The sequence below is a fragment of the Mercurialis annua genome, linkage group LG5 (genome assembly GCF_937616625.2).
Source record: "Mercurialis annua linkage group LG5, ddMerAnnu1.2, whole genome shotgun sequence".
Lineage (NCBI taxonomy): Eukaryota > Viridiplantae > Streptophyta > Magnoliopsida > Malpighiales > Euphorbiaceae > Mercurialis > Mercurialis annua.
The window spans coordinates 5304308-5322530 of record NC_065574.1 but is presented as its reverse complement, the minus strand read 5'-3'; the positions used below and the strand labels follow the sequence as shown (position 1 = coordinate 5322530).

Sequence of the window (18223 nt, the reverse complement as noted above, 5' to 3'; positions counted from 1 at the left end):
AATTCTAAAAGTCTAAAAACCTTTTACGTTTTCTTTTTTAATTTCTATTCAAGTTAAAAATTCGTTAGGAAAATCACCATTATAAGGAAAATTACACCACACATCTAAAATCAAACCAAAGAAATTAAATAAAAGAATTCTATAAGTCTTTTGATGTAATAACATGATAATTCAAATTTCAAAAGTATTTCTTGAAATAGAAAGGAATCACCAAAATATAGAATTCGAGAAATTTCCGCACAACAGAGGTTTAAAGGAAGTAACCATGCGCCCTTGATTAGTCAGTGCCTATTTGTCAAGAGAGATGCCCAGAAAACTTGAGGTTGCTTAATCCTGTATGAATTAATTGATACCGTAGTTTTTCTTTTTTCTTTTCTGAGAATGAAGATATACATCGTATTCGATTACTAACGGAGTTGACACAAAAAGAAAGAAGCAAGCGTACACAGCCATACCATGCGCTAGCTGAAACTGACACAGTAAACAATCAACAACAATTGACTCATTCACCTATCAAACGCATACAGCCAAGAATACGATGCCTGAGATCTGAAAAAGAAATTGCGAAGCTCAACTCTCATTGTAAACACATTAAATCAGACTCATTACAGGGCATAGCCTCGGAAGACAAAATCTGCTCGGTAAACTATCAGTAACAATGATGGAGCAATTATAATCGATCATTTTCTTTAACCTCCAAATAGACGGGGTTTTTCCAGACACGTGAAGATCAAATAATGTCAAGCACAACAAACAAAGATCACAAACATGCTAAGGAACAGATTGCTTAAAAGTTATAAGATACTGCTTCTCAATTAGCCAATATATACATCATCATAAATAATACCAAGGGCTGTTCTGCCTGAACAAGCGCAATAACCTGATTAAGGAGTTGTACTACTTACAACACTAATTTGGATCCCAATAAAATTTATCCCTCTTAATCACCAACTGGAAAATTTTCTAAATAAAGGGAAACATGAGAGACTTAAGATATAAGGATTTCACATATGTACCTATTTTTCCACTAAATCAGCAATAGACATAGCACAGACACTTTCAATCAACGTTTCTTATTTTGAAAACTTGGTGTTTCGGACAAGGAACCTAATTTTTAACATCATAAACATTAAAATAACACTGTTTTGCCGTGCTTGTATAATATTTTCCCGTATCCGTGTCCATACTACATAGTATATAGATCTAGGGAGCTACAATAATTTAACTGTATTCTACAGCAATAGATTTAGGACGAAAACAAACGCTAGAGCACATAGATGAATAAATCAGTGAAATGAAAAACAGAATACCGATTACATGATCACAGACAAATGTATACACTGAATGTTTCCCAAAAGGCAAGGCATTCTTACATCAGTTGCCTCGAATTCCATGACCTTAACGGCTAATCAAGACAGCAATATGCATAATATCCGAATTAAAACTATTATGTTCCTCTCAGAAAATTGTATTATTTTCATATCATTTAAAATCAATTAACAGCAATATAACAAAACAATATAAGAAATATATAACAGCGCTCAACAAGGAATCTGACCTTAATAAATCTCACAACACTAATTTGGTTCATTTGCCACCTAACCAACACACTTCATTCACTCTCTATCATCAACTGGAAAATTTTCTTAAATTAGGGAAATGGGAGAGACTTAAACAAAAGGATTTCGAATCTGTACTTTTTTTCTAAATAAATAAGCACTAAACAAGAATTTATGGAGCTACAAGAATTTCACTATCTACAGCAATATATTGACTTTAAAATACGAAACTAACTCTAGAAGAAATAGATGGAGAAATGAATAAAATAAAACAGAATACCAGATACATTGATCACAGACAAATGTACACACTGAATGTTTCACAAAGGGCAAGGCCTTCTTACATCAGATGCTCATATTCCATGGCCTTAACGGCTCATCAATACTGCAATAACCATAATATCAGAATTAAAACTATATTCCATGGCCTTAATGGCTCATCGATACAATAAATGTAATATCAGAATCTATCATGTTCCACTCAGAAAATTGTATTATTTTCATATCATACAAATCGATTAACAGCAATATAACAAAAAAAGAAAAGAAATCAAGTATATAACAGTGAATCTGACCTTACAATAAATCTCACAATCTCTCTCCAAAAACTACAGCATGTAGTGAAGAAACTTTCATCCACCAATCATTCATGCAGCATAATGCGGCGCCCTAGCAGCCATACTTGCAACATGAGCCTGCATCTGAGTAGCTCTAACTTTTGCAGCTGTAGCCCGCTGGAAAAACTGCTCTCGGGACAGCAACCTAATGTTCCGCAGATACTGATCAAACGGCACTGCCCCTTCCTGCACCGCCTTATCCAAAGAGTAGACGACATCCTCAATTGCTAAATCTGCAGAAGTACACTCCAACATCTGCTTCGAGAGAACATCAGTGCACTCAAAAACATTATCAATATCCACATTTCCTTTAGCTTTTGATTTCCCCTCATTTTCTCTCACCCAAGCCTCTAAAATATCCGTATTCATCAAAACAACTTGCAACTGCGCCTCTAACGATTCCTTCTCATCTTGCATTTCTTTAACCCCTTTATTAATCTCCTCCTCCCTTCTCCTCAATACCGCCTGTGCGCTAAACAGCCCCTCCATCTCGGCTTCTCGCGCCTTCCTCAACTGCCCCACATCAGAATGAACACTTTCAACAATTTTACTAATAGCATTCCTCTTATAAACCTCCGAAGCATCCTCCGTCCCACCACCACTACTACTCCCACTACCACCATACGGGGAAGGCGGATACGGCGGGCGAGTAACCGGCCGCGAATATCCAGCCGAACCCACCGATCCGAAACTCGACGAATTCGAAAAGTTTGAAAAATTCGACGGATTAGGATTAACAGCATAATTCGAATTGGGATTATTATTACTAGGGTTAGGGTTAGACTGTGGACGGCGTTGAGAGTATAACGGGGGATCCCGACCAAAAAGTGAACCCAATTCACGAACTAAATCAACTAAATTAGAACTAGGGTAAATCCAATTTTGCAAATAAGGAGCAGAAACTAACCCGGACGGATTAACATGAGGATGTGGCCGTTTAATAATCATATCGCGTGTGGGATTCACGTAAACAACAGGCGGGTGACGAGGGTAAGACTCCATGAGCCAGGCAATTATGGGTATATTATAAGTATAGCCTTGGAAGGCCATCGGAATAGTGCCGTCGGCTTGCAATAGATTGACGGAGCGGCCGTCGTTGTGGGTGAAGGTGGCGGTTTTGGGTTCGAGAGAGGGGTAGGTTGTGATTAGGGCAAGTAAGTGCTGGCGGATTAGCCATTTGGTGTCTTCGGTGTAGGGGAGAGAGGATGGGCCGCGTTGGGAGAGGATTGAAGAGAGGAATTGTTGGGTGGCTTGTTGATTGGGGGATTGGGGTGTTGACGGCGGCGGCAGAACCATTGTTTTGGATTGGTGATCGGAGATTGGGATTGTTTGGAGTTGAGAGTGTTTGAAAGTAAGGTAGCTTTGAAGAGGAAGAAGAAGTAATTGCGCGTATGTTTTTTTGCTGGGAAAATTCTAGTAGTAACTTTCGTATTAAGTTTTTGTTTTTTATTTAAGTTGATTTTAAAAAGGGTCTAATTACTTAAAAATCACCCAACTTATAATTTTTTTTTATTTATACCATGACCTAGTAAAATTTTCAGTTGTCTATATTTTCAATTTTTATGTTTCATTTGTACCCAAAATTTAAAATTTCAATAATTTAATTAATTTAAGGATGAAAATATTAAAAACAAGATACATAAATGATTAATATTAACGTTTTATCAGAATATAGGTTAAAAATGAAGAACTAATAAAAATGAAGGACTAATTTGAACTCTTTTTCAAAAGAAAATAGGTCAATTCAACTCATTAGGTAGAGATGAAACATAAAAATCAAAAATAGGATACAATTGAAAATTTTCCTAGATCATAATATAAATGAAAAAAAGTTATAAGGTGGGTGGTTTTTAAGTAATTAGACCTTTTAAAAAGTAAGTACTGGAGAGAGTAATTCTTTTTAATTTTATAGAAACTTTGTTTTATTAATTTATGTTTTCTTAATAAAATATGAATGTATATAATATGAAGGAATGTAAACCATTTATTATTATTTTTAGAATTATTTATAAAAATGATATAAAATTTTAAACAAAAAATCATAATTTAAAAATTTAACATTCTTTATTCTATTTTAATTTTTATTTATTAAAATACTGCATCTAATAAATACAATCGAAACACCTGAAATATGTCAGAAAAACACCATTGGAATATGGTGATCGGTCACAGAATTTGGTCAAAAATTGGTTGGCCGGCAAAAGTCAACAGTGGTCAAGTATGGTCAATACATGTTATGTGCACTGTTGACCAGTGTACTGTTGATTATTGTTGGCTTCTATGGATAAGTATTTTTAGATGTATTTTTAAGAATACTTTTTGTATTATTTTTAGGTTTATTCACCAAAAAATACCAAACTTTTGCGGTTTGTGTAAATTTTAGCCAAACCTTTTAAAACCACCATATTTAGCCAAATCTTATATGTTGTGTTTCTTTTTCAGCCATTTTTGAATCGAACCGGATTTTGTGCCTACATGTCATCCATGTCACTACCAACTCAGCAAAACTAGCTGATGAGGCATATTTCAAATCATTAATCCAAACCTAACCAAATCAAAGATAAAATCAAATCCAACTAAATCAAATCAATTCAATTTTAAAAAAAAAAATATTTAATTAAAAAAATATTAATTATCTCAACATTTTATTTCATTCCGATTAAAAATCACGCCGACTAATAAAATTTTTAAATTTAATTTTAATTAATTTCTATATAAATTTTAATTAGTTAAATAAAAAATATAAATTAAATCATCTAAAATTAACATAAAAAAAAATTTAATTACCCCTAACTTTCTACCGAAAAGACGATTTTCGGCCCGCCAAAAAAAAACCGATCTCGACCGCCGGAATTTTTTCCGGCGGTCGTCTTTCTCAACCTGTTCTTCCCTAGAAGAACAGGCCCTGTTCTTCCATGGAAGAACAGACTGTTCTTCCCATGGAAGAACAGGTCGGAGAAGAAGACCGCCGAAAAAAAAAAATCGGCGGTCGGTTTGAGTTGGCGGCGGCAATTTTCGGCGGTCGGTTTAAATTAATAATATACCTATCATTTTAAATTAAATAATTTTTGAATTGATTTGATTTATTGAATTTATTTTTGTTTGATTTAGTTTTTGGTTTGATTAGATTTGGGTTAATGATTTATAATGTGCCATGTCAGTAAGTTTTGTTGAATTGGCAGTGACATGGATGACATGCAGGCATAAAATCCGGTTCGATTCAAAAATGGCTAAAAAAGAAACACAATATATAAGATTTGGCTAAATATGGTGGTTTTTAAAGGTTTTTCTAAAATTGACCCAAACCGCAAAGGTTTGACATTTTTTGGTGAATAAGCCTTATTTTTATGTTTTGGTATATTTTTATTATTTTTTTAATTTATTTTTAGTATTTAATTGGTTGTTTTTTGAGTGTGTTTTAGTGTGTTTTTTTGGTATTTTTATAAATATTTCTTCAAATAGTTTTTGCTAAAATTTTGCCAATGGCTCATATTTCGATACCTATAATAAAATAGATGACATAATCTTTGTATTTTGCATTTTGTTTTGGCCAAATGTTGTAAAAAGGCCAAACCTTTTACAAAAATTTCACAAAAGTCCTGACCTTTCAATTTTGTCGATTTTGGCCAAAAACTGATTATTTGGTTTCACAAAAATCCTAACCTTTCAATTTTATCGATTTTGGCCAAAAATGAATTATTTGGTTTCACAAAAGTCCTGGCCTTTCAATATTTGGCATGCCACATAGGCGCCACATAGGCGTCACATAGGCAAATTGAAATCAAATTGAGAGTTGGCCACAATTGAAACCAAATAATTTGTTTTTGGCCAAAATCGACAAAATTGAAAGGTCAGGACTTTTGTGAAACTTTTATGAAAGGTTTGGCCTTTTTAGGACATTTGGCCTTTTGTTTTTCATATAGATCTATAAGTTAGTTGTTAGTCGTATGATTTTTTCAATCGGTCTTAATTTAGTTGCGTTGATGTTTGAAATCGAAATTTTGAAAATACATTTAGAAAAGTGAAGTTTAGCCATTTGAATCAAGCTTTATTGGTGTATAATTTGACTTAATTATCATAAAAATAACAAACTTATTCTCTTAAAAATTATAATATCTTATATGGAAAATAATATTGAGATCAAATTCCTAAATTCCACTTACATTGATTTATTATACTCTTGTAATTTGAATTCACATCAATTCAATCTAAATAAAAGCTTTATTTTTAATGGAAATCTTATCATGTTTTTACAAAATTTAATAACCTAAAAAATTTAACTAGTATTTTCAGTTTCATTTTAACTAGTATTTTCAATGATCTAAACAGTCATCAATGAAATATCTTATATCAAGAGGCTAAGAGCGATATTCAAGACTCTATAAGGTTTTCATGTTTAAAACTCAACATCAATAAAATATAAAAACTATTTAAAGATGAAAGATTATAGGAAGAATGAAGATTGTAATGGAGAAATAAAAAGAGAAAATAACAACCCATATGTTTTTTAAATTTTTTTTATAATAATACACTCTAACATTTTGCTGTTGCACAATATTTTTTTTAAAATACGCCATCTATCAAAAGAGCGTATTTTTGTAAAAAGAAAAAATTAGAGCATATTTTTATAAATATTTAGCTGAAAATAAGTATTTTTTATAAAAGAAATCCAAATAAAAACTATGAACGGTTTGCAATACCATTTTGTCGAACTAATGAAAATTATTATACTCCATCAGTCCCATTTAGGAAGTCCCATTGTATCTTTTTAACTTAAATTTTCTTATTTACCCCTTATTTTATTTTAATAATTAAACACACTTGCAAGGTAATTAATGACATGTACAATTTCAAAGCACGATTAATAAAGATAAAATAAGATTTTTTTTTGTGTTCTTAATATGTGTAAAAAAACAATAATGAAACTTTCTAAATGAGACGGAGGAAGTATTAATTAGTATATAACAAAATAATCACTATCCAACATGTTATATATATATATATATATATAGATAGAATCAATAATGTAGTAAATATAACTCTTTTGTCTTCTCTCTCTAACACCCTTGCTCTAGTGTAAATATAACTCCTTTGTCTTCTCTCTCTAACACCCTTGCTTCTCTCTAAAAAAAACTTCTTCTCATCTTCATCCTTTAAAGGGTGGTAGGAGGTGATTATTCGGTTTCGATTGAAAATTACCTCCTCTCCGCTCATAAATACTAAATAATTTCTAGATCTACTTTTTATTTCAATAAAAGTTCTCCGCTAGGTAGTTTTCCGAGATGGATTTATCGTTTTTTGATTGAAATTTTATGGTTTTTTGTTTATTTATGGTTGGTCTTCTTAGATCTATCAAGAATCTATAGCGATTGTTCGGACTTTATAGTCAATTTCTTGTAGATCTAAGATCTTGAAGGGTTATCTATCTAATTTCGTAGAATTTCATTGACAAGATGATCGGAAATACTAAATTTCAACGGATCTACCGGTTTGAAGGTGTAACCGAAAGTGTTTCATAATCAAGACACTCGCACACAGCGGACTTTGTTCATCGTTTGTGGCCGAAATTGGCAACGTTAGCGAGATCCACGGCTCGAGTCATTTTCGATTAATTTTGCTTGATTCCTTTGTTGCTTATTAAATCTTTGATAAAGTAGAGTGGAAAGATCATATTGTTAAAACTTGTCATATGACTTTCTTGATTGCACTTTAATCTTGTTTTAATGGATTCTAAATTTTGGAAAAAAAAAATCAATGTTATTATTATATCATTAAAAACTATTAATAATGTAGTTTCATTAATTATAAATTTTATATATTCAATCACATACTTTTATAATATTAATACTATCTACCGACAATGTGATGAACAAAGTTCTTACAATAATTTCTCATGGTTACAATATTAACACTTAAATCATAATTTTCGAAGCAAAATTAACAAAATCAAAGCTTCACCTTTATTTGGATTTTAAGCTCAACTGTCTCACATAATTCTGTTATTCTTAACAATAACTCTCATAAAATCATCATAAGGAAAATAAAAAAATGTCTACAAAATTAAAGAATAATATTAATTCACAAAAACCAATTCTAATGTAAATACCAAAAAGATTTGAACTTGTCACAAACCGCAAACAGAAATGAGCTCACAATTCTTACCCATCACTGCAAAACCACCACAAGCATCACCACCATCTTCAACAACACACCACAAAACCTCACAAAAAATTCACATCCCAGACCACATATACAGCCACCCAGCAGCACTTCTCTTAGAACACTGCACATCCATCAAACAACTCCACCAAATCATCCCACTAGTCATTAAAAACGGCCTCTACGATGAACAACTTTTCCAAACCAAGCTCATCAGTCTGCTCTGTAACTATGGCAGCTTAACAGAAGCTGCAATTATTTTTGACCCAATTGATGATAAATTAGAGGGTCTTTATCATACTATGCTTAAAGGGTATGCCAAAAACTCATCCTTAGACTCTGCATTAGTGTTTTTTAACAGAATGAGGAGTGATAATGTTATGCCTGTTGTTTATAATTTTACTTATCTGTTGAAGCTTTGTGGTGATAGTTTTGATCTTAGAAGAGGTAAACAGATTCATGGGCAGTTGATTACTAGTGGGTTTGCTTGGGATTTGTTTGTTATGAGTGGGGTTGTGAATATGTATAGTAAATGTAGAGTGATTGGTGATGCGTATAAGATGTTTGGTAGAATGCCTGAGAGAGATTTGGTTTGTTGGAATACGATTATTTCTGGGTTTGCTCAAAACGGGTTGGCGAAAGTGGCATTGGAGTTGGTTCGTGGAATGTTTGAGGAAGGACATAGGCCGGATTTGGTTACGATTGTTTCGGTTTTGCCTGCTGTGGCAGATGTTAAATTGTTGAGAGCTGGTGAGGCTATTCATGGGTATGTTGTTAGAGGCGGGTTTGATTCGTTTGTTAATGTTTCGACTGCGTTGGTGGATATGTATTGCAAGTGTGGTTCGGTTGGGACGGCGAGAGTGATATTTGATGCGATGGGTAGTAGGACTGTTGTTACGTGGAATTCGATGATTGATGGGTATGTTCAAAGTGATGATCCTGATGAAGCAATGGTGCTGTTCAAGAAGATGATGGATGAAGGGTTTCAACCAACTGATGTTACTATAATGGAAATTCTACATGCATGTGCTGATTTGGGTGATCTTGAGCAGGGGAAGTTTGTTCATAAACTAGTGGATGATCTAAAACTCAATTCTAATGTTTCCGTGATGAATTCTTTGATTTCAATGTATTCCAAGTGTAAGAGGATTGACATTGCTACTAAATTGTTTGAAAACCTGCAGAATAGAACACTTGTATCATGGAATGCCATGATATTGGGTTATGCCCAAAATGGGTGTGTTAATAAGGCCTTAAATTCTTTTTGTGAGATGCAATCTCGGAATATAAAGCCGGATTCATTCACAATGGTGAGTGTGATTCCTGCTCTGGCAGAGTTATCTATTCCACGTCAGGCAAAGTGGATTCACGGGCTAGTTATCCGGAGACACTTACACAAGAATGTTTTTGTAATGACTGCTCTTGTCGACATGTATGCAAAATGCGGAGCTATTCACACAGCAAGAAAGCTCTTTAACATGATGGGCGACAGGCATACAATTACCTGGAATGCCATGATAGATTCCTATGGCACACATGGGCTTGGAAAAGAAGCTCTACAACTTTTTGAGGAAATGCAAAAAGGGATCGTCAAGCCAAATGATGTCACATTTCTATGTGTTCTCTCTGCTTGCAGCCACTCAGGTTTTGTGGAAGAAGGGAGGCGATATTTTTCCAGCATGAAGAAGGATTATGGACTGGAGCCGTCAATGGATCATTACGGAGCCATGGTTGATCTCCTTGGACGAGCTGGCCGGCTCAGTGAGGCTTGGGATTTTATTCAGAAGATGCCTGTAGAACCGGGGATAACTGTGTATGGCGCAATGCTTGGTGCTTGCAAAATTCACAAGAATGTTGACTTGGGTGAGAAGGCAGCATACAGACTCTTCGAGCTGAACCCAGATGAGGGTGGTTATCATGTTTTGCTGGCTAACATATATGCCACAGCTTCAATGTGGGAAAAAGTGGCTGAAGTTAGAAAAATGATGCAGAAGAAAGGGCTTCAGAAAACTCCTGGCTGTAGTTTGGTAGAATTAAGAAATGAAGTCCACAGTTTCTATTCTGGCAGTACAAGCCATCCCCAATCCAAAAAGATCTATAATTTTCTTGAGACCCTTGTTGATAGGATTAAAGCTGCTGGTTATGTTCCTGACACCAATTCGATCCACGACGTAGAAGATGATGTTAAGGAGAAACTGCTGAATACCCACAGTGAGAAATTGGCTATTGCCTTTGGAATTCTGAATACAACTCCTGGTACAACCATACATGTCAGGAAGAATCTACGAGTTTGTGGCGATTGTCATAGCGCAACAAAGTACATTTCACTTGTAACTGGACGAGAAATCATAGTACGAGATATGCATAGGTTTCATCACTTCAAAAATGGACTCTGTTCCTGTGGAGATTATTGGTAAATTTGACTCCTTGGTGAAGTACTGGATTCTTTTTCAAGTAGGTCTTGAAAGGACGGAATGCAACATACGTCTGTTATTGAATTTACCCGACTCAAATGGACACCTACTTTATTTTGAAAACATCCAGTTCCAAAGTCACTGAACCGATAAATAAATAAATTGTAAATAAACAATTTTGAAATTTCAAAAGCATTTTCAAAACGCAAATGTTGGAAAAGTGAACTCAATAAGTTTCCATGCAACATGTTGATCCATGCAAGTTCATTAATACAGTAACCATATGTGAGATGCCATTATCTTGCTGCAAATGCTAGCTTCACTCAGAAAAAAGAAAAGAAAAAAAGAATGCAGTTAAGGGTCTGGTCTATGTCTCTACAAAACCATCTTCTATTAACTTTCATCTTTAGACCATCTAGTATCTGTACATTCACCTTCAAACATCAATTAAGATTTAATGTGTCAACAAACAATTCTCTTCGTGATTTTGGTAATTTTGGAAAATATACATCCAAGTGTCATCTCCACCACCAAAACTGTCGAAATAAATAAATCTTCCGCATTCGAGCATTATATGTCATAAAGGCTCTAGCTTTAATGGGATCAGCATTCAGATATTCAAAAGCATACATTTTTTTAGCTTCTTCTAAGCCATCAATCTCCATCACCGTCTGCAACAATTCTGATGCATCAATGGCAGTTTTGCTTTGCTCCATTGTATCAGACAACCGACGGATGCTTGATGCCAATGCCAACATAGCATCTTGAAGAGATTCTGATACACGCGCTCGTTTCGGGAGTTGTCTGACTGGCTGGATAAGCGGAGGATCCTGATTATATTCCGGGATACAATCTGGCTGTCCAGTATATGATTCCGTTCCATCGGTTACGCTCACATCTTCTGAACTTTGTGAGAGAAATGAAGGAGAATCTTCTTCAAAATTCTTTGCTACATAACCTACATCTCTCATCTTAGCCCAACGACTAGGAGCTTGATAATTTCCACAAACAATTTTCAGTTCGTCGTACATCTCAATCTGTTTACCCCGGATTCCTTTTGCATCAGGATGTGCCTATTCAACACGTTTAATGAAAGAACTATAACTAACTAAACAAAAGCATGACATATCAATAGAAAAAGAAGAAGATCATCTATTAATAGACTTACTGTAATGTATCTCTTCCAAAAATCGTCACTATCGCACTCGATCATCTTTGTACCAGGATTCCACCTAAATCCGTCTTGACTAAGCATATCCCTTATAACCTTGTACCGTTTCTTTATGGTCTTAAGACGATTAACAACCTTTTGATTGTTCAAATTCAAATTAAAGCGAGAATTCACAGCAACGCAAGCAGCAGTGTACGCATTCTCGTTAAAACATTTGTCTATTTTGTTTCCATTTCTCGCCTGAATAGAGAGAGTTTCAATGAGGCACTTGTCCATAGCAATAGACCAAACAACATTTCTTCCTTTATGCTTCATATCCCTTCTCTGTGCTTGCAAGTCATACTGGTCCATTTACTGAGCCATTAAAGAACATATCAGTTCACATATTTGTACCGAGTAAAAAAAAAGTATTACGTTTCTGCCGTGCTTATCAGAGAAAATCTAGAATAGCCTTTTATACTCATTCAAAGTATTAAGAATACTATCTGCCCACACAATTATATTTATTCAATAAACTATAACTAACTATACAAACTCAGGTTTATAAAGATTAAATCAACCATGACTAATGCACAAGAACGACAAGCTCCCGGTGAGAAATCAATTAGGATAGCTGCACAAACCTCAAACTAGTTGCATTGCAATTTTTATTAACAGCTTGCCATAGAAAATAAGTTAACAGCTAGATCTTATGATCTAGAAAAAACTTCATAAGCACAAAATCCACCAAACAAACTCAGCCCATAAACAGTTACCTCTTAATCCGACTTATAAACTATTTCAGTGGCATAAAGTAACCTTTTACTGCTACAAAAATTACATACTGAACTTCAATGTACAAACACAGCTTAGTTACCATATTATCAAATGTACCAGTAGTTAAATTCAATGAACAAATACAGCCTACTTTAAAGATCAAATGTAAAGCTTATTATGGACTAACACTTACATTGAGAGAGATACCAGAGTGAATTAGTGGGAAATTGTGATCTCTTGCCGGCCAGATCGGTGACCGGAGGATCGCCGGAGAAGTGATCTAGCCGTTAAAAGTAAGAGAGGAAGTCATTATTAGGCTTCATTAAGAGATTAAGATTAGGGTTAGGGTTTTTTTTCAGGAAAAAATTTTCTCGAGAAAATGAAAATAAATATGGAAAATTTTCCCGAGCTGTTGCACTTTCTCGAAAACCAAACGCGTGGAGAGAAACGTTTCGATTTTCTTTACTATAGGTAAAATGCTTGGCAGTTCACGGAATTTAAATGACGGACCTATAATAAAATGCCACGTCTAGAACATCGTACATTTACTTTCTCCTCTTCTCGTTCCAAAGAATTTTCTTTTAAAATCCACGCCAGCATATATACCAAATGGCATATAGACATTAGGCCATATCAGCACTTACGCCAGGTCATTAAGAAATATCAGTCATTTGGCCACGTCATCGATATATCCAGGTGTCAGGAGTAAGGAGTTATGTGGCTTGATCTGAACTGTTCATTGATTTATTAAACTTTAATCGACGGCCAATATTCGTTATTTCTACATATGTATCAAATGGAGAAAAATAGATATTTACCTAAATTACAAAAATAATTTGATATTCTACATCAGCAATGAAATCTTACGAAAAATACATCACGAATTTTCTAATTTTAAATTTTTACTCTCCGCTTTTTTTTAATTAAAAAATTACTCCTACTATATAAACTCAACTAGCATTAGTCCCGTGCGTTGCACGTTTTTTTATTTAATTTTTTTACTTGTCTTTGGGTGTGTTTATTCAAAAAATTTACTAAAATAAATTATTACCAATAGGGCGTTATTTTAATTTTTCTTTGGATATTATTTAAGAATTATTATATATTTTATAATTGTTTTAGTTTTTTTTTTTGGATAAATGATGAGTTTATTAGCACAATCACAAAGCGGTGATTGGCAAAAGCCTTAAAAAAGGCCAAAAAAATTAATCAAACTTACAAAAGAATAGTAAATTTCGATACACATCATATCCCGAGTAAGCAAAACCCCGATTGTTTGCTTTGTAAAACTCCACCGTCTTGCAAACCGAAATGAAAACAACCGAATCAACTTTTGTGAACTCATAGACCCTCTTATTTCTCGCTTTCCACAATTCCTATATACAAAAAAAACATATGGTAAGTGTTTTAGTTTTAATAAAAATCTTCTAGTTAAATATTAGTTGGAATTAAGTTAAAATATAACAAATCGTACAATCAATTTTAAAAAGTAGGTTTTAGAAAAATCTACTTGAAATGACATAAATTAATATACAAGAGATCAAGTGAATTAATGAATAAATGATTAGAATATATATATGGTTATTGGTTAGTTTTAAATTTTGATATTTTTATTTGATATATTATGAATATTCTATAGAAAATAAAAATTGAATATTTAATTTCAATAGATAATTAAATAAATAAATAAATAATTTGATACGACACATAATAATATAACATTATAACATTAATATGATGCACGTACAATATGAAATTTTTAAAATTATGTCATCATATTGTAAACTTTATCTTTATTTCTTCGAATTGAATGATTATCAAAGATCCGAAGTGAATTGCGCAAAAGTTTCTTGTTCATCAGTAGCCGTTTGAATAAGATGTATAGTTTTAAAATAACAAATATTCAAATTTTAAAGGAGAAAATAATTATAATAAAAAAAAGAGTGCTAAATGTGAAACAATGTGAAAAATCCCGATGAATAATATTAACTAAATCCTTACATTTAGTAAAACTAAATCGGAGTTGTTGATGTTTATACGGATCAATCATAGAAGAAAAATTCTGATTCATTCCGATTAAGCTTCCTTCCTATTAATCTGGAAGTTTTCAGATACAAGGAAATTATTCAGTTCCAGTAATTAATTATGTTAATATTCAAAATCAATTAATATTTATATTGAAAATTGGCAATATTTAGCATTTGTAGGAATTAGTATCCATTTCAGTTACTCCATAAGAATTGGTTAAGAAAATTAATGAGTTTACTATAATTTGTGTGTGTGTGAGAGAGAGAAAGAAAAAGAGAGAGATTAACAATATTGTATACTTAATGTATAATAAATTCATTAATTTTTTATAATAATTATATAAAATATTAAATTATTTGTTTTCCATTATAGAGATTACATCTATAAATATTTTATGTAGAATGCATATATCTTAATTTTATATTTTTTCATTTATTTTCGAGAGGTGAAAATATTAATATACAAAGATATATATTGAGTTTTTATCTTTAGCATGCTTAATATACCAAAAGTTCCTCTAACTTGAAGATATCTACTCGAAAATCAAGCTCACATGTTGCAAATGACAAAAAAATTAAATAATGAATTAGAAATACAATTAGCTAGTTAACTTACCGAAGGATACAAACCCTACAAATTTTCCAGGTTCATATATTCTAATAGCACTCTTACTTTTTCAAAGTAAATTTGCAGTGCCACCGATATTAAACATAGCTCTAAATTTCATCAATAAAAAAGATAACATATTCATACATTTTTTTCTAATACAGCATCGCAAAACTAAATCGCTAAATTCATAATAGCTTTTCTCAATTTCAATCAGACATACAAACAAACAAAATACAAATAAACAAAATATAAGATGACGAAAAAAAATTAGAAAATTATGGACAAAACTGCACAATATAATATATATGACTAAAAAACAAACGACATTACCTATAGTATGAAGAAAAAAAACAAATAACTAACCTTGATAGAAGAAGAAAAAGATGAAGTGTTGTTGGTCATTATATATAAACGCAGAGAATAACAAATTGAATTAGCAACCTAAGAGACGTTATTTTTCAATGAAATAATTAAAAAAAAACGTTATGGATGTTTTAGGAAAAATATTACCAGCAAATCAGTCAACAAAGTAATTACTTCATCAATTTCACCTTAATGGAGTAAAAGGAAATGCTATAACAATTTGAAAAGAATGTTACCAAATTAAATTAATAACCAATAAATGCATTAAATTTATTGATTTTATACAAAAAAAAGGCTCAGTTAATTTGTTAACCTACGAAACGTATTTTTTTTCACCGATAATGATTGACTAATGGCTGAATATATAGTTTGACCCCTGAACTTGTACCCTTTTACCCTTTTACCCATCTAACCTCCAAACTTAACGTTTCACCTATCAAACCCCTGAACTTGTTAAATAACTCGATTTGACCCCGAACTTGATAAATACGTAAACATTTAACCCCTCCGTACATAATTTCTTCTAGAACGTTTCAAATGACAGGTGGACACGAACGGTTCAATACTTACATATTTATCAAGTTCAGGGGTTAAATCGGATTATTTAACAACTTCAGAGGTTCGATAGGTGAGACGTTACATTTAGGAGTTAGATGGGTAAAAGGGTATAAGTTCAGGAGTCAAACTATGTATTAAGCCATTGACTAATTATATGTTTGGTAACCTTTATTTCTATTTGATTCACTTCAAAACAATTAATCTTTCTTTACATTTCCTAAACTAATCCAATCAAATTTAAATAAAATTTTAATACTATTCACTAACCTTATTTGCATACTATAATATGGAAACAATTAATTACCAACATTTATTTTATTATGGAAAGAATTAATTGCTAACGTTATTCTTTTTGTTGTTAAAATAAGGTTTAATGGATAAAATACTAATGATGATTGATTGATTATATGTTTGGTAATTTTTATTTGCATTTTATTTTATAATAATTGTACAAATAAGGTTAGTGGAATAATTATATAATATTAAATTTTAAATCTTTAATGGTCCTATAATTATGAAAAAAGAAAAGGATGAAAATCAATTAGAGAGTGAAGCAAAGGAAAAATTTTGTGAATGTAATTATCAAAATAATTAAAGTAATGTTTTATAATTAATAATATAAAAAAATTAAAAGTATAAAACAAAATAAAATTAGAGTAAAACATTTGATTAATAAAACAAAATAAACAAAATAACGACTAAAGAACTATTAAAAACATAGTAAAAAAAATAAAAGAGAATTACATTTTTACTAAATAAAGTTAGCTATTGGTAACGTACTTTTTTTGTCGAATGCATTTTTTGCTTGACATTAATAACGTTTTAGTATATGAAATGAAGAACTATATTTAAATAAGACAATGCAATAGCAAGTTGACTACTAAAAGAGAAGAGAATCAACTAATAAGGTAAGACAGTTAATGTCATCTTAACAAATAATTAGTATAATTTATTGATATGTTTTTTAATATAATTTATTATTATGTATTTATCAAAAAATAATATTGGTACGTTTTAGAAAAGGGAATAGTTTCTATAATCAATGAGGAGACTAAAAAATTGTAATTGAAAATTCTAATAATTATTTTTACTTTTCTTATTTATTGATATGCATATAAATATGATTTAAAAAGAAAGGTTATAAAATTTAATGCCAGAATTGTTATCTTTTACAAAGAGATAAACGTAAATAGAAAGTCCATAAGTAATTCATTTTGCCTCTAATTAATAGAAAATAATATATAATCAATGTTATCAACAACACTATTTTAGAGAGATTAGTAAATAAATTATTGGCAAAACCCATACGGAGGCCCCTCTACTTTACACTTTTTCTGCGACAGGTCCCTAATCCAAAGTTACTCACGCGGAGATCCCTGTACTTGGCATAATCGAATATTGAGGTCCTTAATTGGATGGAAAATGTTGTGTGTGCCACACTCTCCGTTAATGAGAGTGGGGAGCAAAATAAGTCATATTAGAAAAGAAAAAAAATAATAAATTATGCCATGTAATTGTTTTTTTTTTTGCTGATTATACATCTTCTTCTTCCCTTCATTTTCTTCTAAAATTCAATTAAATGAAAGCCGCTATCGCCGCCGCGAACACCACAATTCTCCTCCTCTTTTTCCAGTTTACTACCGTTTCCTCCTCCACTGTCTACCACCACCGCATCTCCTTCACCAACCTTTATTTCCGCTAAACAACACTCCCCCGTTCGAGCCAACCACCGTCTCTTTCACAACGATTATTGCCGCAAACTCAGCTACCTAAATAACCATTTTCAGCAACACCAAACATTCCTAAATATCTATTCTCGCCATTTCCATTTCACTCTTTTCTCTTCATTACCATCCTCTCTGCTATCTTCGGCCCGCCTCTTATCTCTCCCACTCCCGCCGCCACAATACCAGCACCGCCACCCAAAAACCCAACGTTCATACAGTATAGAGGATCCACTGCAACAGAAGTAGGAGACGCCGGAGATCC

General features: G+C 32.3%; 3 protein-coding genes across 3 annotated transcripts; 1 reads left to right on the top strand and 2 right to left on the bottom strand.

The window, feature by feature from the left end:
• Positions 1-1796: 1796 nt before the first annotated feature.
• LOC126682763 (protein ELC-like) lies at positions 1797-3599 on the bottom strand. The gene is made up of 2 exons (XM_050378519.2): positions 2135-3599; positions 1797-1944 (listed from the first exon to the last, which is right to left on the bottom strand). Exon 1 carries the CDS (start codon positions 3470-3472, stop codon positions 2207-2209), a length of 1266 nt encoding a protein of 421 aa, XP_050234476.1. The 5' UTR covers positions 3473-3599; the 3' UTR covers positions 1797-1944; positions 2135-2206.
• A 4596-nt stretch (positions 3600-8195) lies between these two features.
• On the top strand, positions 8196-11011 carry LOC126681321 (pentatricopeptide repeat-containing protein At1g11290, chloroplastic). Its single transcript, XM_050376859.2, has one exon. It carries the CDS (start codon positions 8320-8322, stop codon positions 10750-10752), a length of 2433 nt encoding a protein of 810 aa, XP_050232816.1. The 5' UTR covers positions 8196-8319; the 3' UTR covers positions 10753-11011.
• A 108-nt stretch (positions 11012-11119) lies between these two features.
• Positions 11120-13117, bottom strand: LOC126681322 (uncharacterized protein At2g29880). Its single transcript, XM_050376860.2, has 3 exons — positions 12870-13117; positions 11918-12274; positions 11120-11822 (listed from the first exon to the last, which is right to left on the bottom strand). Exons 2-3 carry the CDS (start codon positions 12269-12271, stop codon positions 11268-11270), a joined length of 909 nt encoding a protein of 302 aa, XP_050232817.1. The 5' UTR covers positions 12272-12274; positions 12870-13117; the 3' UTR covers positions 11120-11267.
• Positions 13118-18223: the final 5106 nt, after the last annotated feature.